Here is a 26,115-nt window from a genome sequence, read left to right as displayed (position 1 = left end):
TAAAAAACTTTAATATAGGCTATAACATCTGACCAATTGGTGTTCGGCCTTTCACTTTTCACATGAGTAATCTATTTTTCTTGTGACAAGATCCTTGTTTTGGTACCAACACTTTTTGACTTCATGACCTTGACTTTAGGGTTTGACATACTTTTGAAAGACTTTAGCCTTATAAATGGACTGTCATACGGAGGCATCAGTGTTTCTCAAACTCACCTTGTTTATTAGTTGGTGTGCTTGTCAAAAATGATGCTCAGAAAGAGCAGAACATAAGTTGAAGGTGTGTATGGAATCTATAAGTACTTCAGGTGTGTATAGTTATAACCTTATACACAAAGTTGCAGTGATAAATATATAGTAAATTTTAAAGTAATCGCTATAGTAAATTCAAGTAATCAAAGTGATGGCTAAACAAAGTGTTAGCTTTTTTACAGAAATATACTAGATGCTGTTGTAAGACAGTAAAATCCGCATTAAGATGTTTGCCTCTAAATGCACTTTCCTTCATATGTAGGTAACCTGGGAATAAGCCACAATAATTGTATAACTTACACAGAATATTTGCATGTATTTGTGAAATCGAGCATAAAATGATTAGGTGAAAATGTGGCCCATGGGCCTCATATGTAAGTATTTCAAAACCTAAATTCATAACCAGTTTGAAATTACACAAATTACAGAATTTAATGATGTAAAATTTGGGGGAGTCAACCTATAATTTTATTGTCAAATAATAACAACAAATATAACAAATATTATTATTTAAGACAAATGGTTATATGGAGATGGAGATATATCTTGAAAAAAGTCAAAGGTCATTGGATGCCACATGCAAATTATACATTGAAGCAAAGACTGGGGCGTAATTCCCACTACCTGGAACTCGAAACAAATAGCTTTAAAAAATCGAAAGCCTCAAAGCCATCTTTGTATTATTTCACATATAAAAGTGTAAGGGATAACGACCACGGGCCAGAGGTCTCCCTGGTCACCCTTTGAAACTGCAAATGATGATATATTTCAGAAAATGGTTGAAAACTTTCCCCCTTACTCTTAACCATATCTTTCAAAAGATAATTTGGCTACTGCATAAAAAGTAAGACGAGTTCAGGGAACCAGATTTTTGTTGTTTTTCGAAACCCATTTGACCTCCAGGGTAGAACTGAAAATTCGAAAACCCCATTGCACTTCTACAGGACACTACACTGTATCTATCATATTCCAAAAGATTAATTGGTCACTGCTTAAAATAAAAGAGGAGTTTGAGGAAGAAGAAAGTATGACAGACGGACGGACCAGGTTAACAACAATATACCCGAACTTTCTTTTGAAAGTGCGGGTATAATAAACATCTCTAAGAACACTAATACTACAATTTGTAAGATCGGCTTTGTCAATCATTCTGAAAATACCTACTGCAAGATGAATATCATGCATAGTATTATTTAATGTACATATGTAATGTAGCATACATATCGCTTCAGTTGATTTGCCTTTTAAGTAATTGGCGTTTTACAATATTTTGTGATAAAGATTGATATAAATATTGCCAGGCATAAATTTCTGTCTTTCATTCTTAATCATGGATATACTTAAATGAATAGTGAAACTCATCACTGCGTTCATTGTTACTTCAAAGATTACAATGCCTCTCAGATATATCAATACTAGAAAATCTACCAGCTTCGATTTGCATGTTATTACTGATACATTGAAATTTACGCACATATATAATCCAAGATCAGATGATAATGTTTAGATAATTCTCAAATCCAAAATTACACTTGTACCACTTATAATATAACCATTTTTGATAATTTACTACTTGAATTCCAACCTTGGATATAATTATCCCTTAATGCATTCTTAACTAACATACCTATCTTGCCTGATTGATCAACATGGTGAACATTTCACTTTTCATCATTGAAAGTACCTTTATTTGAATAAATTTTCCAACCTTAAAAATACTATAGAAACTATATTTTTTCAATATAGTATATCAAAGTTTTCACTTTAGTAAATTAAAGCATTTTTACTATGAATATCAAATCATAATATCATTTCCAATTCCAAGAGATAATGTCCAATTACAAAAAAAACCACTATGGAGAGCAATGTACTTTAATGGGAAAAAAAATATTTCAATACATAATAAATACAACGTGCATTTTCTTAACTTCTAGATGCACCTTAAGGCAAGCATAATTCATAGAAATGAAATAATTTTTCTGGATAAGTTACAAAGCTTCATAATTTCAGTAAAGCAAAAAAAAAAAAAAAAAAAAAAAAAAAAAAAAAAAAAAAAGCCTTTATATAAAGGATTCTATTAGAAGTGTTACTTAATTCTTTGTAAGTTGAAGGTGATATGGGAAAGTCTGCATCCTATGGACCTCTTGTTATGAAAAATTAATACAATGACTTGGTATTCCTAGATAAACTACATCAATTTTCGTCCTGAGAAAAAGTAATAAGTCAAGAAAAGAAAAGTTTTCCGTATCATTTATTGACAAGCGTCTGAATAACTGATTATTATGGATTTTATAATATTTGTATACGAAGGATGGTTTAATTAATGCACTAGTCTCTCACGCTAACGATGGGGCTCAGAAACTTTGACAAGTCTCCACAATTATTAAGACAGAGATGGATCAAGAAAAAAAAATCACCCTTCAGTAAAAAAAAATAACATTAAATACATAGCTCAGGCCATTACATTTTGTAATTAGAGAACTAATGAACGGTATAGCACGTGTAATTCTATGCTGACATGAACACGATTTCTTTTTAAAAATGATAATCGTTTAATCACACACACCTTAAAATAAAATGAAAACCAACACTTCATTTGAATCTGTTCAATTGACGAGAGAATGACAAAAGCTGTTACCATTGTTGGATAATGATGGTTACAATGTGTCAGTAATATTAGTGAAGAAAAATGTGCTATGTGTAGTTTTAATATTCATAGGTACCTATATATACATATTATGTACATGATGTATTAAGAAAAAATAAAGCTGATCCATTGATTAATGTAGTACATGTAGAACTAAAAAGATCGACATGTCTATAGCACAACCTAACTTTTTAAGCACAATATTTACTTCTTCCTGCAAATAAGGGTTGCGGAGAAAATATGTCTCAATGTGACTGCTATGTGTCTGTAATTTTGACGAGTTAATTAATCAACTTTATGATGTACAGTTACATATGCAATAACTCAGAAATACAGCAACATATGGTAAATTTGTTATGGAAGACATAATAAAAAAAAATTCGTACCACTTTATTAGAAACATTGAAATTAATCAAACCCTTACAAAGTACAAAGAAGATGTCATTATGCTACACGAAAGCAATGTATTGAATACCATATAAACTCGCCTTTACGTCGGATTTTTGGGAACTGCATTTTGGTCAAAAACTCCATATCCGACATATAAGCGAGTCTTAGAAAAATCGGTATTTTTCTTCAAAAGGAAATATAGTAATTTTATAGCAACTCTAACGATAATAATGGTCAGTTGCAGGAAAAGAAGGACAAAGTTTACCATATGCATATCACAAAAGTGTTAACAGATAAAAATGTTCTTATATTTTTGGAAATATCGATCTCATACCAGAAGACATACTTTGAGACACAGGTAAATACAACAGAATATTGATCTGAAATTGGTTACAAATCCTTTTTTTTAGCTGATCGGGATTAATAAATTTCTGTGAGGCTATTGTTACATTAAAAGTTTAAATCTAAAGTTTGAACTTATCTATATCTATCTAGATAGTTATAGATAAGTTTAAACTTTAGATTTAAACTTTTAATGTAACACTATTACTAGTGTTCAGTCAAAGTAATAAATTCTTTAGCCACCTTCACCAGAAGGGTTTTAGAATAGTTGTATGTCTTATGCTCACTCTGGAAAAATAATTTTATATTGATTCACCAGCTCAACCGACAATAAATTATTTATAAAATAAACTCAAACACTTATATATTGCGACTGCAATAGACTTTCATCAAAGGAAATCTTTCTTTTGACTTATGAAACAAATATCCATATTAAACAAAAGAAAGCAACAATATGTAAATATGACTGGATATGGCTTTGCTGTTCTTAAAAAGACGATTTTCAAAGATTTTTCCTGGAGATACCATTTAAAACTACACCATAGTGGTCCCACCCAACAAACCAGGAGTCATGATTTGAACAAACTTAAATCTACCCTACCTGAGTATGCTTCTATACAAATCCGTATGACTAATCATGACTTTGCTATTCAGGGGAAAATTTTTTTTTATGTTCTTCTATGTAATACATTAATTGCCCATTTTGGCCCCACCATAACCCCCCCTCCCCCCCCCCCCCGGGGGGAGGGGGTCATAGTATGAACAAATTTGAATCTACACTACATAAGGATGTTTTAAGATTCTAAAATCGTTTTTAAAGATTATTTTACAAAGCAATGTAAAACTGTTTGCCCATTTTATCCCCGGGGTCATGATTTGAACTAATTTGAAGATGTTCCGAAATAAATACAACTACTCACGACTTTGCCATTCAGGGGGAAAATTATAAAGATTTTTCCTATGTGTTCCTTTGTTAATCTTAAATGCCCATAGTGGCCCAACTCACCCTCAAGGATCATGATTTGAACAATTTTGAATGTATACTACCTGAGGATGCTTTTCTATAAAAATGACTGATCATGGTTTTGCTTAAGAAGATTTTAAAATGTTTTTCCAATATATACTCATGTAAAACTTTGTTTGCCCATAGTGGCCCCACCCTACTCCTGGTGGGCATGATTTGATAAAACTTGATTCTATACTATGTCAGGAAACTTTCATATAAGTTTCATTTTTCCTGACCGAGTGCTTATTGAGATTTTTAAATGACCCCACCCTATTTTTTTAATTATCTCTCCTTTGAAGAAGGTGTGGCTTTTCTTTTAAACAAACATGAATTTACCCAAAGATACTCTGTGCAAAGTATGATTGAAATTGGCCCAGTGATTCTGGCGAAGAAGATGAAATTGTAAAAAGTTTATAACAACGACAACAACGACAGACAATAGACAAAATTTTGATCTGAAAAGCTCATGTGGCTCAGGTGAGCTAAAAAGTATACATATACAAAATGAAAATACTGGGAGAATGGGAGTGAGAGTAGTCTGTTGCAATATAGTAGCGAACTTCGGATTATTTGAAACACCCGGAAATTATACGTGACTGAATCAGGCGTAGAACGGATTCAACCTACTCACCCCTATACAAAATGAACAACCAATAGATATCCATTACAGATACGCCTTTATTTTATTCATATACAAACTCACATGTTTTCTTAACCTTATAATTATATGTATACTTATGTACAATTACCGATAAATCCTTTGAATAAAATTACTCATTTATGGAACTTCTCATTCTCCTAATATTTCTATTTCTTAGTCACGAACCCAAATCACGGTTATAAATTGTAATATTGTAGGTTTTCAAGAAATCGCCTTCACTCTCCATTTTATAAACAACACAAACACTTATGTATGTTGTACTTCACCACTAATGTGACTTTAATTATTGCAAAGAATTGTATTTGATTATGCAAAAATTGGTATCAAAATCCATAAAATTATATACAGGTATATATGTATAGAAGATGAGCTAGGATATGCGACTGCAACAGACTTCGACAATAAACAAGAGGCCCAAGGGCCTTAACGGTCACCTGAGTATAATACAGCACTGTAAAGGATCGGTAAAAGTATAAAACAAAATTAACTGACAGATAAAGCTATGTTGCCCAAGAATTTCGAAAATCCGTTAAAAATACCCTTGCTTATTGTAACGTGCGAGACCTGAATGATCTCCTTTGGATCGTACTTGGTTTGCCAAAGCCTTACATGCAAGGATAATAATGAATGCAACATATACAAATACAATGGACAATTGCCTATTGTTTTAGGTATTTAATATATACAGAAATGTTTGTGTCTCTGGCTTAGTGCTGTAATTAATTACACAAAGAGAAATCTATAAAGATGTGATTCTTCTTGGCTTAACACAAACAACTTAGCTGCTTGCTTCGTTTGCAACTGACGGACAATGGATTCAGAATATGGTACGCGATGAAAACCACTGACAGTTTATGAACTTCAGAAAGACGTTGGGATACTGTGCAGAGATTAACAAAACCGAAACTTGTGCGAAAAATTGCTATGCTGAATAAAATAACAGGGAGTTTAGATGAATTTCTCTCTGCTCTCCATGTTCAGAATATTGTTAAGAACAGACCAGAAAAACAGTGGTGCTGTTCTGTATCTTTCGAGCAAAGATATAGCGTTTGAAAAGATCACCAATTCCTCTGACGAAAGGATTTGGTTGCCTTCAAGGTCACAGATGAAAAAAGGTACAGACAATCAGGAAACAAGTACGCATTCCCTGGAGACAATAAATACAGCGTGACTTCTAGATAGTATTGTTTCCACACTTCAGGAACGAAATAATTGTGATATCCAAGCTGTTCTAGAATCTGTTGACAAAGAAACTGTTACAAACAAGGAAAAAGTAACCAATCGTAATAGTTTCCCATGAAGAAACACCTGCTGAATCATCCCTTGATATAATAGACACCTTTGAGTTTTCAGAGAAGATTCCTACTAGAAAGACTAATTTTATTAATGATGATTTCATTCTGAGTACAGTTTTATAACTTCTAAAGTCTGAGGAGAAAACAAGAAAACGATGGAACAGTTCACAAATGACAGACCTAGGGACAACATTAAAGTCAAAAACCTCTACTGCAGATCTCACTCACAATGAAATCAACGTGACAATTGCAAAGGTCTAACGTTAACATCACTTTTGCCAACAACACTTCCGGAAATTAAAGCTTCGTGGATAAAAGAGAAAAGTTCAAAATTCATGGAGCACTGCTAGGAATAAATGAGATTAATCTGGAAAAATTCCATCGTAAATCCAAAAGAAAGACTGTAAAACCACTATAGAAGCTTGCTATTCAAGTTATACAGTCCAAAAAGTACCCTAAGTTGGCTTAATCTGCAGCATATGCTTCATATTTGTTTCCATCAATGTTTGAACAGTGGCAAAATGACTCTCCTATTGGTATGAATGTTAAGTTAAGGTAGAAGGTTACGAAAGTGATATTCCGTTCTGGTTTTCTTATCCAGAGCTTAATGGAAGTTCAGGTGGAATCCTGCTCAAGAGTTTAGATCGCTCCCATAACTTGAATCATCTCAGAGTGCTTACATACACAAACAGATTTGGCAGTGTAACAAGTGAAGGCTGGAAGGCTTGCACCAGATCTAATGCAACCGCCCTGAAGGTACCACTTGTTTAGGACATTATTGATAAACAGAATGTCCCTAATGCTAGGACGCGAAGTGGAAACATGCATGTTACTAGAGAACAATTTTGATGAAGCAGGAAAACTGACAAAAATAATTAGAAAATGGTATGAGGCAAGCGACTCACCAGGCATTTCATCCAAAAGACAGAATTCAGCACCTGATAAATATGCGGAAATTCTTGCTTGGAGATACCGTCTTTGGAAAATTCCTCCAAAAAGGCGTTATATCAATGGTATATCAATCGTAACATTTCATGTGGAATACAGATGTATGGAATAACCGCTTCGTACAATAATAGAAACATTGGTTCCCTTGCTGCAGAGACTACCGTTGGAGTGTAGCAATCTAAAATCTTAAAGCCCAGTCAGTCAGGTATCCTATATAATGACCAGAGATATACCAGCCCTTATGAACACATAAGTGGAAGTTATGACATGCAAAAAAAAATACAAATAGGTATGAAATGATTCTCCGATTTATATTTAAAATACGTGATAAAAATATATTTCAAAATACGTGATAAAAAAGAATTGAAAGAAATATTGTGATTTAAAAAAAAAAACAAAAAAAAAAAAAAACTTAAAACAGGGGCTTTTACATGCGAACATCTAAATCAAATGGTGTATACCCAGTTCATGAATGTAAAGGGGAAATATATATATATATATATATATATATATATATATATAAATATATATATATATATATATATATATATATATATATATATATATATATATATATATATATATATATATATATATATATATATATATATATATAAGGGATGTCATACCGGTCGATATTTGATAATCGATACCCCGGTACTCGGAAAAAGTGTGTATACATGTAAAAGTTTTTTATTTTATTGAGACCTGTTTACCCCATTGATGTTTTCTTTCGTTTATAATGCATGAACATAAAAATCGAGCCCAAAGAAAACGATTTTTGGTACATACATGTAAGTTATGTATCAAACAAACACAAAAGACAGCAATTACAAATGCTTTACAGTTCTTGTTTAGGATCAACGGAAGAGAAGGACGCATTTTGTAATGATTAGACTAGCAAAAGAGTATGTATTTAGGAATGAACGTTGTCATGATCGCGAGTCGTATATTGTTTACATTTCCAAATGTTTTCTCTCTGATAACTCTAATAGTTAAGTATGTTCAACTTGATTTCTCGATATTAACAACTTCAACCGTTATGCATAAATTATCCCACGTTTCCAACTGCCGTTGATGCCCTGGAATACACAACAAACTAGACAGTGATTCCTTAAATATATGGTTGTTTCCCCCCCCCCCCCCCCGTATACGCTAAATTTACTATTTACAGCTGACTTTTAACATTTTTAATCTTCGGTTATTTTTAAATTTTTCTTCACTTTTGAATTAGTAGCGGTATTTCTATGTATGTCCGATTTCGCTACCGTGTGCTAATTAAATAATCTAATAAATCATAATTAAACTATGTTCATTGAAAACAAAAATTAAGGTCGCAAGAGGTGAGAACAGCTGTGGAGGTAATTACTGCATGTATATACATGTACACAGCCACGGGCGATAACGGGTATTAACTGATGTAGGTGACGCTAATTACTGTATAAATATGGACAAAGCATATTTAAATCACATTTTGTACAAGTTTTTAATAAATATATGCACTTTGAAATATGAAAAAATATACATCCGAGTAACCGAGTACTGATTTTAGTATTCGATACTCGGACGCTCGATCGAGTACCCGGTTAACCGGGTACTCGTTGACATCCCTAATATATATATATATATATATATATATATATATATATATATATATATATATATATATATATATATATATATATATATAAGACTCCAAAGTCCAATGGTGACGCCAAAGTCCGATGGTCTGCGCCAAACCCCGATGGTTTGATGTCAGTACGGACGCCAAAGTCCGATGGTCAAGCCAAAGTCCGATGGCTCGTTTCCTATGAGACGCACTGTGCTAAAGTGCGATGGTCTGACACACCAAAGTCCGATGGTGCGGAGAAACAATCAACAATATTCCGACGTCAATCCTTGACGCCGTTGTCCTACAATCAAAACTTTTGAATCAAAAGCCATCAATTCAGAATTAGTCCTCGCATACAATTTTACTGATTTTGCTTATTGATTGCACTCATCAGAGATATTAGGGTTAATTCTCGCACACCACTTGACTGATCAGGGTTAGTCCTTGCACATTATAGGAATTATGGGATAGCTACGCTCCAACCCAAGAGACTAAGGGTTAGTCCTCGCACTCTATTCGAATGATTATGGTTAGTCTCGCACCCACCAAAGATATCTAGGTTATAGTTGTTACATACTTTTTGAGCGATTAGGGTTAGTTTCGCACCTTTCCGAGAGATTAGGGTTAGTTTTCGCATAATGATATTTATTTATACTTATTTAAGATCTTGGCATGGCGCGGCATCGCAATTCGGCGCAGTAGTAATATGACGTCACAAACGTTAATTGTTTTGGCACCATCGGACTTTGGCGTGTCAAACCATCAGGGTTTGGCGCAGACCACCGGACTTTGGCGTGACCATCGCACTTTGGAGTCCTACATATATATATTTTATATATATATATATAGAGAGAGAGAGAGAGAGAGAGAAGCTATCCGTAAACCGGCAGCTACCCGGTAACTGCCGTGTTTTAGTAGTTCCAGCGGAGCTGCCCCTAAAATGTATACATAAGGCATCCACGCGTGGGGGAGTTGCAAAGTTAGTTGTGAGTTAGATATTATGTTGTGCTTATGATTAATAGAAACATGTAATAAACTTGTAGACTGATTACTGGAATTTTTACTTTACTCTACTAAAGGAGGAAAAACATAATTATAAATTCATATGGAATATTGAGGATTTTAATGAAGTCTAAAGAAGATTTGAAATAGCAGAAAGGACCACACGCTCGGTCCCGCTACACGAAGGCGATATTTCAAGAGTGTATTTGTCAGCCGACCAGTGTTCTCCTTTACCAGTCTGTTATTTCAAAATGCATTGTACTTCACTAATGCTTCGAAATGCACTTTATGATATATTAAGCGCTCTCATTCTATCTTTTATATTATACATATTTAGTACATTTAGTATATACAGTACATTATAAGCAATTTAAAATTATATTTAGTATTTTTCTCTTCTTAGAGACAAAACTTAAATTCTAATTAAATTACGTGTATTTCTTGCAGAGTCCACATTGTGACAAACCTGAAAGGCAAAAGACTGTTCGGAAAATTAAATTTGGAAGCATATCAAATCTAAGTGAACCATCGAGGGGAGCGTTGCCCATACTACAGTAGAGAGGGTGAGATTTCGTACGTGTACATGTACGTGTACAGGTTCGTCTAGTAGGGGAATTCCCTAAATTCCTCGCGTATTACGTCATCAGTTTTAGTGATGACAATCTTTCTACACGTTCCTACAACTTGTAGAGTGGCATCGACACGTAAGGGTAAACTTGTAGCTTTTATAATAAAAATTTATCAATTTATGTGTGGAAATGTGGTTTTTGTACATTATTTAGGATGTTTAGTTTCACGAGCACTTATTTAACCATGTTTTATTACAAACTAAAGTCAAACTGATGTTACAAATCGACTAAATAGTTGAAACAGAAACACCGATTGCAATGTACACGTTCATGTTACACGACATTAAAATCTCAACAGACAAATTACAAAGACGTGTACATTAGAGTACATGTACACGTACGCGTACAAGTTTAAGATCTCAACCTGTCTATTAGCATAGAAAAGATGAATCCAAAATAGTGCCGACGTTTTGTCGGGTGTTGATTTCCAAAATTAAAAACAATTGTGATTTCTGGTTTAAACTTCATGGAAAAATCTCAATCGAAATGCTGAAAACTACAATTTCTTAAAATAAAATTCTTTAATTTGCTAAAAACAACAAAGTAAAAAAAAGAAGAACAAGTTATATAATGTATTGTAACTATCATGTATAACTACACTTAATATAATGTAGAGTAAATGCTGCCTTGCATGTCAAAATAAAGATGCTTCCCGTTAATTATTATCAATCCTATTCTGGATTTTTTTTCCAAAAGGAATGTTTATGGAACTATGTTTGTATTTGATATGTTCCTTCAAGTATCTCTCTTCTAGAAATTTTCCCCACTTTCACAAGTTTCCATTGCCTCTCTAGATGTATTGCAGCAGGTTTTCTCGTGGTTCTTCATTTAACGAAAAAATTCAAACACTTTTTACAACTCGTTTTCTCTTCCTGGTGGGTCCAAATATGTCTTCGTAGATGATATGCATTTTTAAATCTCTTATCACATTTAGTACATAAGAATCCTTCATTGAAATGTTTAATTTTTTGGTGATCGCTCAAAGCCCCAGTACTATAGAAAATGATTTACCACATACTTCACAGATGTGTTTCTTTTACGGAAGCATGAACTTTTGCATGACGAAGTAACAGATAACGAAACACAAACAACTCTCTGTCGCATTGATTACAAATTGAAATAATTTTTCTGATCTCCATGAGAACCTAAATGCCTTTTTCGGGTCCATTTTCACTTGTACTTCTTGCCAGAAATTCCACATTCGAACAAAGATGTTGTAACTTCTACTCTAATATCCCGAATACCCATCTAGAAAATTAAGAAAACAAGAGGTAACCAATACAATATTGTACACATGTGATGAAAAATTTCAATTTTAAGAGTTTTACCCCAAATGAAAGTAATAACACCCGCGTTATTATTTTTTTTATCTAAGTAAATTAAATTGGTCTAAAAATATTTTTGATGCCATCAATAATACACGAAACTCTGAAGTTGATTTTCCAAGGATGCTTGAGTTCCTTATTGACAACATTTATCTAGTCTTCAGACACTAGGTTGTCCAACAAACTGTTGGAATTTTGATAGGCACTAATTGTGCTTCTTTATTAGCCGACCTGTTTTTATATTCCTCTGAAGCAGGATTTATTTAAAAACTTCTACACGAGAAGAAAACACTTGCTGTGACTTTCAACTCGACATATAGGTATATCGACGACAATTAACAATAGCTACTTCCATTCATATGTCACTCGATATATCCCAGTGAACTTGAAATAAAGGACATCACAGAGTCTGCAACATTTGTTTCATATTTGGATGTTTGACTGATTATGGACGATAAGAACAAACTAACAACTAAATTGTATGACAAACGAAATGACATCAGCTTTTCAATCACCAACTTTCTTTTTTTATGTAGTAATATCCAGTTATCACCTGCATGTGGTGTTTACATCTCCCAACATCTCGATACTCAAGAGGATGCCCCGAGTGCGATCAATTTTTAAACCGAGTCAGGATACTGACAGATAAGTATGATACAGGGATTTCAACAATCCAGTTTAAAGACAGCATTTTGTAAATTTTATGGTCTTTACAATGACATTGTTAGCAAATATAACCTGTCATTGGGTAGTATTTTGACTGATGTGTTTCATACCAAATGTTAGGCCTTTGTTTTTCATAATGGATATGGCTATGGAATGTTCCATCTACCTGATCAATACATAGGGCTCACGGCCAATGTGATCGGTGAACAGAAGATGCCTACTTCACCTAGGCACCTGATCCCAATCTGGAATTTACATGGTCCGTGTATTATGCCCTGTTCATAAATTTGTAATGTTTGTAATTTTTTTTTTAGATCGATCACTGTTTCTTATCTTCACATGTTTTTATTAATCAGGAATGCATAACATTTGGGCTCAAACTTAGTACAGCAAGTATGTAAGTCTTACCACAGAATGTCTCTGTAATAGGGGAAAATCGCTGGGGATTGCCGGCGGACATTTTTTTTTCAATGTCTGTTTCGAACGGTTCTTGAACTTTCTGTAACGTGTGGGACCCGTGCGATCACCTTGGGCTCGTACTTGGTTAAGGCCCAAGTCTTATAAGGACAATGATAAATGCAAAATATACAGATCAAAGCAAAATATACAAATATAATGGACACTTGCCTAGTGCGTAATTTATTCAATATATACAAATATGTCACTTGCCTAGCGCTGTAATTAAGTGAACAAAGGGAAATGGTGCTGTCTCTTAGCTAACGTACAGCTTGGTAGCTTGTCACTTGATACTGGTCACAAGTACTTGCCACCTGGCTACCTATACAACTTGGCCACTTGGTATTACTTGTCATCAGTCCTTGACACATTGCTACCTATACAACTTGGCCACATGTCAGCAGCACTACCATTACAATTTTGGCCACTTGGCTGTACAAACAATTACAACCACTTGGTAACACTATACCTATAACACACAATGCTTAACAATTGCAATGCTTGCATGGTGAATTGCCTGATAACAACTTACACAATAAAATCTTTGGTTTGTCCGACAGCACTTCGTCGTCTGACAACTTGGGATACCAAGTATATACACCGAAACCAATGGCCATTTGGCTACTTACATAATCTTTATGTCAATATATTTAAGTGTCAACAATAGCAAGAATCCGTTTCTAAGCGTTCCTGAGCATACATCGCTCGTCTTAACCAAACAATTATTTTTAGTTTGTTTTTATATATATAACGTTCTTTATTGTATTATCATTTAATCAAATGACCCGTTAATTACATTATTTACAATGAATTTTTGTATTTAAACAATTTGACAACAGAGGGATAACTCTAAACCGTTTCATTTCTATACTATGGCTAGAGATTGTTGAACCTGTTAAACTTAAAGGAGAAGATGAACAAGAACATCGCAAAGCGGAGCATCCTCTCGCAAAAGATGGCTTGTTTCGTACAACACATTCATCACTTACATCTAAAGAAAAGCAAACAGTTGTTTGTAAAAGGCAGTATCATGCAAAATTCTTATCAATTGTCAATGTTTCCCGATTCAGTCTACACCAGAGCAGGATATCATGTAACATCAAAAAATTGTAAGTTATTATCTTTTAAACAATCCGAAAAACACTTTTTTGAAAAGAAAACAATTTTCTCAAAAATAAGAAAAAGAAAACATATTCAATAGGGACATTATTTTTATTCCCAAAACTTGATCACTGCGACTCGAAGTTGGCCCTAGGAACTGGAATTGACCAAAGTACTGATAATAGTATTCGAAACGTACATGTAAATGCACAGTCGCAATCGTCGAAACGTGGTTTAATTAATTCCATTAAATAAAACAAAACATTTCGAAAGCTTTTAAAATTTGTTAAATATTTACTGCTGATACTTTCATGCAGCAGTTAAGTTCAAGTCGAAGAAAGAATTCCGAACCCGATTGCACACAACTTATTATGCACATTAAGAAAGAACGATCATAACGTTAAAATGCTGAATCTTATGCTTAATTTGTTTTAATTTTTTATTTTACTTTTTCATTCTTTTTTTCCATTTCTTGAGACTTTGACAATGCTAAACAAAACAGACATTGTCAAGTGTATACTTTGAAATATAATAACACTTAAAGGCAGAGATTTTAAGCACCACCCTAAAAAATACCTGGTCTGTGTACCCCTGTCAATCAAGTGCATTAAGGTACATCATTGGGTGCTAGAACTTGACATTTACTTACTAGTCCCTGTGTATACCCTGTACACCTTGTTTGGCACTCGTGGTGACCTTCAAATTAACTTTTGATCCTTTGATATTTACCACACTTGGTATAAACAATAGAGAAGCTGTATAACTATGGAATTTTTAGCTTGATAACATATATATACACACCTTTAGTATTTGAAATAATTATGATATTCTTTATGATAATAATAATAATATATATCAAAATTTGGTATAACTTTTTTCAAAGCTCAACAAATACTTTGAATAATAATTTTTAAATAGATGGGGATGCTTTGACACACATACAATTACAAATTACTAAAAATCATTGAGATTAAACTTTTTTTTTACAACTTTTTATTTCTAATTTAAAATCATCTCAAAATCCCAACACACTGACAGGTAAAGTTTGACTTCTTGGGTACTCTACTGTGTATTAAATCACTTACAGTGTATAGGGATTAGGAGACAAACGACCACAGGTAGATTGCTACCCTCAAGGCATTCACATCTGTATAAAATTAGCCCCTCCCTCACCTGGAATTTACCACCCGGTAAAAAATCTCTGCTTTAATTGTTTTGCAAGGAAAATAGTAGAAAAGATCCATTCATATCCTGCAATTCTTAAACATACAGATACATTGAAATCATTAAGTACAGGTGATTTTTTTTTCTTTTCTGTCTTATGGTATGACAGGTATAGGGATCGAGCCCATTTGGATTCTCTTTCCTTGTAAAGGAGGCTAAACTACCTGGGTCAATATTTGTCAAGGGCCGTAACACTAGTTTTACCGTCACAAACAAGAGTCCCCCAAATCCCTCGAGTTAAATTACTATATATGGTTGAATTGATGACTGTTCTGCAAAAATTCGACTTGCACTGTTTCTAATTTAATAACTTTTGATTAACGTATCTTTGTTATAACTGTAATCAGGTATCCGAGACTCATTTCGAGAGGCAATACAAGAACTCGCTTTTAATTCAAAAAGTTTGCATGTTCTTATTCAAATTAGAATGACCGTATTTTGCTTAATTTGTAACATTATTCTTCAGTTACTGGTACGCTCTATTGTTCTTTCTTGGATTGCTACAAGAAAAGAACCGACACATCATCTCTATTCCCTTTTTTTTTTTAAATTGGGATCTTTGTGTAACTGATATTGGTTCTGTCAACTTCAGTTTTGCTTTAGACCAATACATAGGCAATAGAATCCTAACTCTAAAACAACACTACTGCAAGACAAATCAATAGAAATTTTGCACCATCTGTAGGCTGTATTTTATTAAGTATATCATTCTGTTATGAAAGCTCTCAAAAGTATACATGGTAGTTTTTTTTATTCGCAGGATGAGTTATAAAATACTGCAGCAGTAGAGCTCCACCTATTACTGTACATAACTTTACATACGATAATGGAATGATGATTTCCTGAACAAGACCGATGACAAGAGGAAGTTCTCTACTTGAGACAGAGCTTTCAGCTATGGAGCTAACGACTTTGTGTCTGTTTGTTTGTGTGAATCTCCTGACACCATTTTCAGTATATTGCTATGGAAGCATTTTACGGTAAGAATCAATAAATGCCTTTAATTTAAATTCTATTACTAGTAATTAGTCTTATTTTTTTAATGACATGTAATTAGTTGATTTATTTTTTAAAGTTTGCTAATAAATTGATGATCTTTTTATATAGGGAAGATATTTTTACGTTATGGATTTTAACATGCAATATTTACATATATACCTAGACGTATTTTTTCAAGACCTGTCTTGTATCAGTGGTATTTTGTTTCTTATAAAAAAAAATCTTACACCATAAACCATTCAACAAAAATTTAATTGATAGTGACGGTAATAATATGCTTATGAGATCTCTTCGCTTACTGCTTTTACTTTAAAAAATTAAAAAAATAAAATAATTTTGGTTTTATATCTCATTCGGAGTTTGTTTTCATTTTGCCATTTTTGATTCCATGTCCAGTTTAAAAACACAAGCGATCAACGATGTGTATCGTATTTCATGCCACGCGAAGGGCAGGGTTGTTCCATATGAAACTTCTTGATGATTTCTGTAAGTCCCAAAAGAGCTTACATACTTGTTATGTTATCTGTATAAACTAATCTTAATGAGTTTTCATATTCAATTCATAGTCAAGTTTTCTGTTAGAAAACATAGAGCACAAGCTTGCCCATCCCTCGTACATCTGATGCATTATTTTCTGATGCGCCATAGTATTTGTAATGAAAATCTCAGAGAGGCAGTTAAATTCTAACATTTTGCCATTGAAACCAATTCATATTTACTTAAGCTTCGCTGTTTATAAAGCGTAATCTGCCCCAACCCAGATTATATACCAATATAATTGGGTAGCTATTAAATTCATTCCTTATAATTTAATTTTCCATCATTAAATGTAGAAAAAATAAGACAATTTCTCCTTCAAAAATGCCTCCAGATTGTACGTATTTTAAATGTAACGTCAAGCGGATTGATACGTTTCTGACGTAAGTCATTGTGACATAGGCAACACAGGTTCTACGATATAGTTTTATTTTTTTTTATCCAATCAAATGACGCGGTACAACTAAAATTAAATTATATTGACATAACGTAATGTTTTTTGTTTTAAAAACTGTATGTTATATTTTTATTTTCAAATTTAAACTAGATGACTGAAAATTGAAACTCAAAAGTCCAGGAGAACTGCAATTCTTTTGTTGAAATTGTAGTTTTTTTTGTCTGAAAGCCTAGGATAACTTAAATGAATTGGCAACTTATCAATTACATCGACTTTAAGATCAGTAGTTTAGCTGTAACTCATTCACTGTATTGATTAAACCATATATGATCAGCTGATTCAGCTTATTTAAGGAATTTAGTTTTGTTTTACTAAATTGACAAACACCTTTTCAACCATGAAAAATAATTAGAGATACAACGATGTTTTATATATTCAAAAAGCAATCTCTTATTGATGATAGTGCCGCAGTGTGGAGACTGTGACCGAAAGGAAACCGTGCAATGTACATAGTTAAATGCTTACATTATGACTGTATGTCACATTTATAATCTAAAATAATTCTATTTGAAAACTTACATGAATTGTAAAAACATATTCTTTAATACTAATACAAGTTTGACTGTGTGAGGTTTCAAAGATACAACTTGTTCAACCAATATGCTTATTGGAAAAACTGCACTTTTTTCTGCATGTCAAGAGCCAAAGATATGTCGAGTCATAGATTAAACTTTGTTTCAATAGTTTCACGGTTTTTTCTTTGAAAAAAAAAAAGAACAGAATTTGTTTTAACCACTGAAAATTTATGCATATAATTAGATCCTTTATGTTCATTCCTTTCAGTGAACCGACAAGGGTTTTATTCTCTGTAAACTACAATAGAAAAACTCTTTAAATTTTTGTCATATGTAACTTGCATTGAATTTCCTTGTACATGCCAAGTTTAGGGAAAAAAATCTATCGTCTGGTTATGATTATATGGGAAAGTGCTAGTTTTTTGCACTTCAAATCAAATTTTACAAATACTACTATAGATTTTTTGCTCAAAATATAATATATGGTGATTTGTACTATATTGTTCATTATACATAAAAACACCATATTCTATCTTTTGGTTTCCAAGAGGAGGCAGCTCAAATGTAAAGTAAAAAAAAATTAAAAAAAAAAAATTCCTGTTTTTGTGGTAGAACTACAGAATATGACAACTACTGCATGTAATGATGTATATTAAAATTTACATACTTTTTTTCTTTTACAACATTTTTATGACCTCCTCTTCAATAACTTCACTTCATCATAACGTCATAAACAAATCATTACTACGTCCATCTACCCATCAGTTGATTAATTGTAAAAAAAAAAAAAAAAAAAAAAAAAAAAAAAAAAAAAAAAAACTCAATTATTTGAAATTGTAATTAATTTTTTTTAAGCCATAGTATCTTAATTTTGAGCAATGAAAACCACTGTCGGCCGCCTTAAACATTGTAATTATAACATTGAATAAATTTTCACTCAGTTTGTGGAAAGTTTATTAAGGTCATGCGATACTCGAAATTAAAAAAAAATAAAAAACCGACAGAGAGATATTGTACAGACTGTAGTTTAGCTAAATCACGTTTGTCATGACATTTTCATATCAATACAGCCTTATTTTTTACATTCTACCCATAAATCTACCCATATCTCTACTTTGATATCTGTATTAAAATTCAATGCAAGCATGAAAAAATGAAATGACAAAACATAAATATAAATGTACTCAAATTTTACCATGTAACACATCAATTTGTATCTAAATGCAATGAAATACGGCATGATAAGATAGAATCCCACTTCGTCCAGATTTAATGTACCTTATGATTTTTAGGTCACCTGAGTCACTCTGGTGACCTATTGCTATCTGTTTTCGTCCGTCATCGTGTGTTAACATTTGAACATTTTCAGCTTCTCTGAAACCGCTGAACAAATTCAGCCAATTTTAGCATATGGCTTCTATGTGTGAAGGGGAACAAAATTTGTGAATTTCGTGGTCCCTGCTCCCCTGGGGCCTGAGGGGTGGGGCTAAAATCACCAAAATTAATGCAATCTTTAAAGATCTTCTTTACTCCTGGACATCAAGCAGTCAAACTGTTGGCAAGATTGTAATAAACATTGAACCCTCTACCACAATTGTGAAATTCATGGCCCCAGGGTCAGGGGTTCTGGTGCTAGGGCGGGGCTATATAGATCATATAGTGAAAGTGCATTATTTCTTTGAAAATCTTCTTCTCTACTCCTGGGTATTATTTAAACAAATTAAATACATAGTTATGATAAGCAAGGGTGCCTCTTTCATAATTGTGAAATTCATGGCCCCAGGAACAGGGGTTCTTGTGCTAGGGCGGGGCTATATAGATCCTATAGTGAAGGTGAATTATTTCTTCCTACTCCTGGGTATTATTTAAACAAATTAAATACATTGTTATCAATGATAAGCAAGGATGTCTCTTCCAAAATTGTGAATTTCAAAGCCCCTGGATCATGGGGTTCTGGTGTTAGGGCTGGGCTCTATTTATTATATAGTGAAAATGCATTAATGCTTTAAAAATCTTCTTCTCTGCTCCTGGGTATTATTGAAACAAACTGAGTGCATTGTTATGATAAGCAAGGATTCCTCTTTCAAAATTATGAAATTCATGACCCCAAGGACAGGGGTTCTGGTGCTAGGGCGGGGCTATATAGATCCTATATTGAAGGTGAATTATTTCTTTGGAAATCTTCTCTCCCTCTGGGTATTATTTAAACAAACTAAGTACATTGTTATGATACGCAAGGACGCCTCTTCCAAAATTGTGAATTTCAAAACCCCAGGGTCAAGGGTGAAAAGGGGGGGGGGGACTCTATTGATTATATAGTGAAAAAGCAAAATTTCTTTGAAAATCTTCTTTTCTGCTTCTGGTTAAAAAGCAAAGAAGCTAAGTGTATAGTTATAATAAGCAAGAGTGTTTCTTCCAGAGTAGTGAATTGCATGACTCCTGGGTCAGATGTGCTGGTGTAAGGGTCGGGCTCTTGATAATATAGTGAAAATGCATTAATTCTATTAAATAATCCTGTCTGCTCCTTAATTAAGCAGATAAACAAAATGATTACTTATGATGAGCAAACTTCTGGTCCCAGGGTGAGAAGCTCTGGTGTTTCTCAGTGGGGAGGGGGGGGGGGCTCTATTGATAATATAGTGAATCTGTAGTAAAAATGCATTATTTCTTTAAAAATCTTCTCTGCACTTGGGCATATCAGAGGCGAAAAGAGTAAAAGTTTTAATAAGGAAGGGTATTTTTACCAGAATTTTGAACATCTGGACCATTTGGTCAAGTGTTCTGGTCCTTGCCAGAGCTCTATTAATTTGAGAGGAGTTATTCCCCTTTGCCATTTGCTTTTGATAATTAATCACTGTAAATAATGTACTTGAAAGGTTAATAGAATAAGAGAATTATGCAAGAATTTTTATTGTATAATACAAAAAGTACTTTCTTAGTTTTAATGATCAGGTAGACTTGTAAGTAATAGATAAATAAACATGAGACAAAAATAACTTCTCTTATTAAATGTTCATCAAAGACCAAGAGAGGCCAATGTTAAAGATTTCAACAAGGAATCAAAATAGTACAGAAGCACTGATAGTTTATTAATATACTTTATGGTGATAGTGATAAATGGGGAACAGATTAGAGCCTAATTCATTAACTGTTAATGAATACTAGACTAATTATTTTGTTGATCCTGATCACCCTATTTTTCTTGCTGTTGGGCAACAAAGCTTCACCTTTCAGTTCATTTTATACTCTATGGATCCTCTAAATTGTTGTATTATACTCTGGTGACCGTTAAGGCCCTTGGGCCTCTTGTTTAAACAAACCCTTCAATCTTTATTTAGTTTAAACCTTTTAAGCACTCCTTTTTCAAATATTATTCACATTGGCACTTACTGGGACTATATAGAAGTGTTTTTTACATTACAGTATAATGTTTCTTCCATTACATTGTCGCGTTAATATATTGTGAAATCAGAGAGCGGAACATAGGTATCGATCTAGAATTAAATTTGGCAGAAACATATTGTAAAACATCAAAAATCGAGTTTCATCCAGTTACCATCGACCCATTGTTAGTGGGAATTTACGATGTGCTTGCACTATAAAGACAATGGTTTTTGTATAAGTTATAAAAAATCATTATTCTTCCCAAATATAAAAAAAATCTTCTTTCGTAACAGGCCGTAATACGTCTTGAATCATATGAACCACTGGTTTAATCTATATGTATCCTTTCCATCCAACACAGTTCCAAATTTCATTAAAATGTACGTTATCAAAATTTAAGTAAAAAGACACACGGCTATTAATAATGGACCGGGCCAAAATTCATACAAACGGGGCAAAATGAACAACCATTATCTTTCCATAGCTGTATCCCAAATTTCAATTTGATTTTAAAAAGTTTAATCATCACAGGCCCGTAGAACGCGTTGTTTAGGAAAATTCATTATTGAACCATTTGACTTTGTTTCTGTATAGGTGACATTATTAATAATTATATTTTCTTTGCAGGACTGAATTTATTCAAGCAATGTTTGACGAGTATGACAATGGAATTCCTCCAAACTTCGAGAGCAGTGAGTATTTCATAACTAAAACAAAATTAGAAATAATAGATATATGCTTCTCTATAACACAAGGATCGTTCCCTACAATTCTTACATTTAGTGTTATCAAATTGTGGTTAAGCAATTCCTTCATTATTATACCGTTCTAAATGTAACGAAAAACATACTTGTTTAATTATTAGCTTGACACTTAAAAGACATAGTTATACCATTAGGCCATTCCAAGTTTTTTTCTATGTTTAGCGTCCGCGTGCGCCTAGGTTTTTGACACGCAATATCAGAAAAAACAAACAAAATCAGGCGACCTGAAACTGGTTATTCTAGTCAAAATCTTTGAATTTTGCCAATTTCTCTAAAATTTGTCTTCAATATGTCATGTTAGGTAAACTTTAAGCATTTAATATCCTGGTTTTGCTTAAGAATAGATCTTTCTATCAGAACAAGAGGCCCAAGGGCCTTAACGGTCACCTGAGTATAATACAACAATTTAGAAGTTAAATACACTGATAGATGAAGCATTGTTGCCCTAAAGCAAGAGAAGTAGGAAGATTAGGATCAACAAAATAATTAGTCTAGTATTCAGTATCAACTCATACTGTCCCCTACTTAACACTATCACCATGCAGACTATTAACAAACTATTAGTGCTTCTGTACCGTTTTAAAACCCATATTAAGACCTCTAGCATTGACCTCTCTTATGGTCTTTGAAGAACTTTTAATAAGATAAGATATTTTTGTCTCATTTTTATTTATCTATTACTTACAGGTCTACCTGATTACTAAAACTAAGAAAGTACTTTTTTAATTATACGATAAACATTCTTGCATAATTATCTTATTCTATTAACCTTTCAAATACATTATTTACAATGATTAATTATCAAAGATGAATGGAAAAGGGGAATAACTTCTCTCAGTAGAATACAAATTAATAGAGCCCTGCCCAGGACCAGAATGCTTAGACGAATGGTCCAGATGTTTAAAAATCTGGTAGAAATACGCTTACTCATATCATTTAAACTTTTACTCAGTTTGCTTCCGATATGCCCAGAAGCAGAGAAGAATTTCACAGGTACAATGCATTTCACTACAGATTCAACAAAGCCTTACCCTAACATCAGAACCAAGACCAAGGGTCAAGAAATTTACAAATTTGGAAGAGTTACCCTCATCATCATAACTATGGACTTCAAAGAATTAACACTTTTCAACTATATTATCAAAAGCCCCCCCCCCCCTTCGTTATGCTAGAACCCCTGACCCTAGGACCACAAGATTTAAAAATTCTGTTCGAAGCACCCATTTTCATGATAGCTAAGCAATTTATCTATAAGCTCAACTCTATTCTAAGGAGCAGACAGGATAAATTAATGATTAATTAATAGAATTAATGCTTTTTCACTATATAATCAATAGAGCCCCCCCCCCTCCTCAAGAACCCCAAAAACTGAGACCATATATTTAACAATTTTGGAAGAGGCATCCTTGTCTATCATAATCATGCACTTGTGTTTGTTTAAATAATCTCCAGTAGCAGAGAAAAAGATTTTCAAAGAATCAATGAATTTTCACTATATAATCAATAGAGCCCCGCCCTAACACCAGAACCCCTGACCCTGGGGCCATGAAAATCACTATATGATCTATATAGCCCCATCCTGGGGCCAGAACCCCTGACCCTGGGGCCATGAATTTCACAATTTTAGTAGAGGGCTCAATGCTTATTACAATGATGCCAACAGTTTGACTGCTTGATGTCCAGGAGTAAAGAAGAAGATTTTTAAAGATTGCATTATTTTTGGTGGTTTTAGCCCCACCCCTCAGGCCCCGGGGGGAGCAGGGACCATGAAATTCACAATTTTTGTTCCCCTTCACCCATAGATGCTATATACCAAATTTGGTTTAAATTGGTTGAGCGGTTCTAGAGAAGAAGTTAAAAATGTTCAAAAGTTAACGCACGACGGACGACGACGGACAAAAACAGATAGCAATAGGTCACCTGAGTGACTCAGGTGACCTAAAAACAGATGAATGAAATCAAATCCTTTGATTGATCTCATTTTTATGATTATAAATTCTTTGTTTTATTCTTTGGTTTGTGTGTTTTTTGCGGATAGGTAGGTAGGTTTTTGAAAGATGGGTGGACGCTAAACAGAGAAAAAACTTGGAATGGCCTTATTTTAGTAATGCATATTCATGATGCAATGACCTCAATCTAAATGAGATATTTAATGGTAATTATTTACATTTGCAAATATTTTTCTTAGATGAACCTATTGAAGAGAAAATATGTTCAATTCTGTATGAACTTATTAGGGGGTCTGAGGTCATGGCGTGACCGAATCACACATGATATCTTGTCTACATATTTCTGTCCCGGTGACACTAGTTTCGGAACTTCTAAGCCGTTAAAGCGATGAAAAAGATAAAATTATTGAAACATATATGTTTTTTTCGTTCAACAAATGATCATTAGTTCTTTCTTCGTGTGAAGAATGTTTTCAATAAGCCTAAAATCACGCTTACCTTTTTAACCCGAAATTCCTTTGAAGGTATGTAAACTGAAGACGATACCACCGCTTTTGACTTCATATATAAAGAACTCATACAATAAAAGTAAGATTATTCTCAGTAGCGATCATTGTTTTTTTTTTCCATTACGAACAGATATTCCTGAACTGGACTGCTGAACATCAATGTAAGTATTCAAATGTTGGAGCGAGGCGAACTCTCAAGACCAAACAGCTTCTAGGTCATTACGCGTCACAACATAGCAATACGGCGGGCCGTTCGTGTAATAAATGCAGTTCTATTCAGAATATTCATCTCAAATGTAAATAAAAGTAATAAACAACGTTAAAAAGTTTAGGCTAATTGAAATTCCTCACTCCTCGAAGAAAGAACTAATGATCATTTGTTGAACGAAAAAAACATATATGTTTCAATAATGTTATCTTTTTCATCGCTTTAACGGCTTAGAAGTTCCGAAACCAATGTCACCGGGACAGAAATATGTAGACAAGATATCATCTCGCTGTGTGATTCGGTCACGCCATGACCTCTGACCCCCTAATAAGTTCATACAGAATTGAACATATTTTCTCTTCAATAGGTTCATCTAAGAAAAATATTTGCAAATGTAAATAAATACATTTGCAAATGTTTTCTTTTATATAACACTATTGAAAACAACGTATATCTATTTAAGGAATGTTTTTAAGTTTTGTGTGAGTTAATTGGTGTATAATCACACAGACTTGTCAGTAGGCATATTTCATAAAGCGCGCTAGCGCTTCGTGAAAAATATATGCCTATGTGCAAGTCTGTGTGATTTACACACCAATAATTCACACTAAACTTAAAAACATTCCTTAATTTTGTATTTTACAAGTTTAAAAGCACCAATAATATACTCAGTATTTGAATTTCTTGCTGTCTTATATCGTTACATTTTATTTACGTCTCTGTAGCCTCATTGTGACGTCACTTTAGCGCGAGTTTCACCGTGTATATTTCTACACAAAAATGACTTTCAAATGAATTCCACAGTTGGCTTAGTAAAAATAAACACAGCAAATGTAAATATATCCGTATAAACACGGTTTCCTCACGTCATAAATGTTCGACGTAATTTCTCAGTGACGTCATAAAGGGTTAACGCGCGATCAATAGATCAAACTCGTGCCATTAAGTTTGAAAAATGAAACATTTCACGCGTTAAAGATTATAATCAGGCAAATGTAAAATATGAATAAGTCACAAATGTAAATATAAGTAATAAGGAATCATTTTAAAACATCTATCGGGATATAAATTTGGTAAGAGATCAAATTTACCATAAAGCCCTTCGGGCTTTTCATTTGAACAAACTTGAATCCCCTTTACCCAAGGATACTTTGTGGCAAGTTTGGTTGAAATTGAAATTGGCCCGGTGGTTTTTGAGAAGATGAAAATGTGAAAAAGTTAACAACGACGACGACAG

The 26,115-nt window shown here is 33.3% G+C and overlaps 1 protein-coding gene across 1 annotated transcript in view; it reads left to right on the top strand.

Annotated features, from left to right (window-relative positions):
- Positions 1-16,340: 16,340 nt before the first annotated feature.
- LOC133190982 (glycine receptor subunit alpha-2-like) overlaps positions 16,341-26,115 on the top strand; it is a 40,561-nt gene continuing 30,786 nt past the window's right edge. The window contains exons 1-2 of the mRNA XM_061326657.1: positions 16,341-16,536; positions 22,076-22,140. Coding sequence (XP_061182641.1) covers positions 16,412-16,536; positions 22,076-22,140 — 190 coding nt within the window. The 5' untranslated portion in view covers positions 16,341-16,411. The remainder of the gene's footprint in view (positions 16,537-22,075; positions 22,141-26,115) is intronic.

This window comes from Saccostrea echinata, unplaced genomic scaffold (genome assembly GCF_033153115.1).
Source record: "Saccostrea echinata isolate AGI-Se365-2 ecotype Australia unplaced genomic scaffold, CSIRO_AGI_Sech_v1 ptg000001l, whole genome shotgun sequence".
NCBI classification, from domain to species: domain Eukaryota; kingdom Metazoa; phylum Mollusca; class Bivalvia; order Ostreida; family Ostreidae; genus Saccostrea; species Saccostrea echinata.
This window is presented reverse-complemented; position numbering and strand designations above follow the sequence as displayed.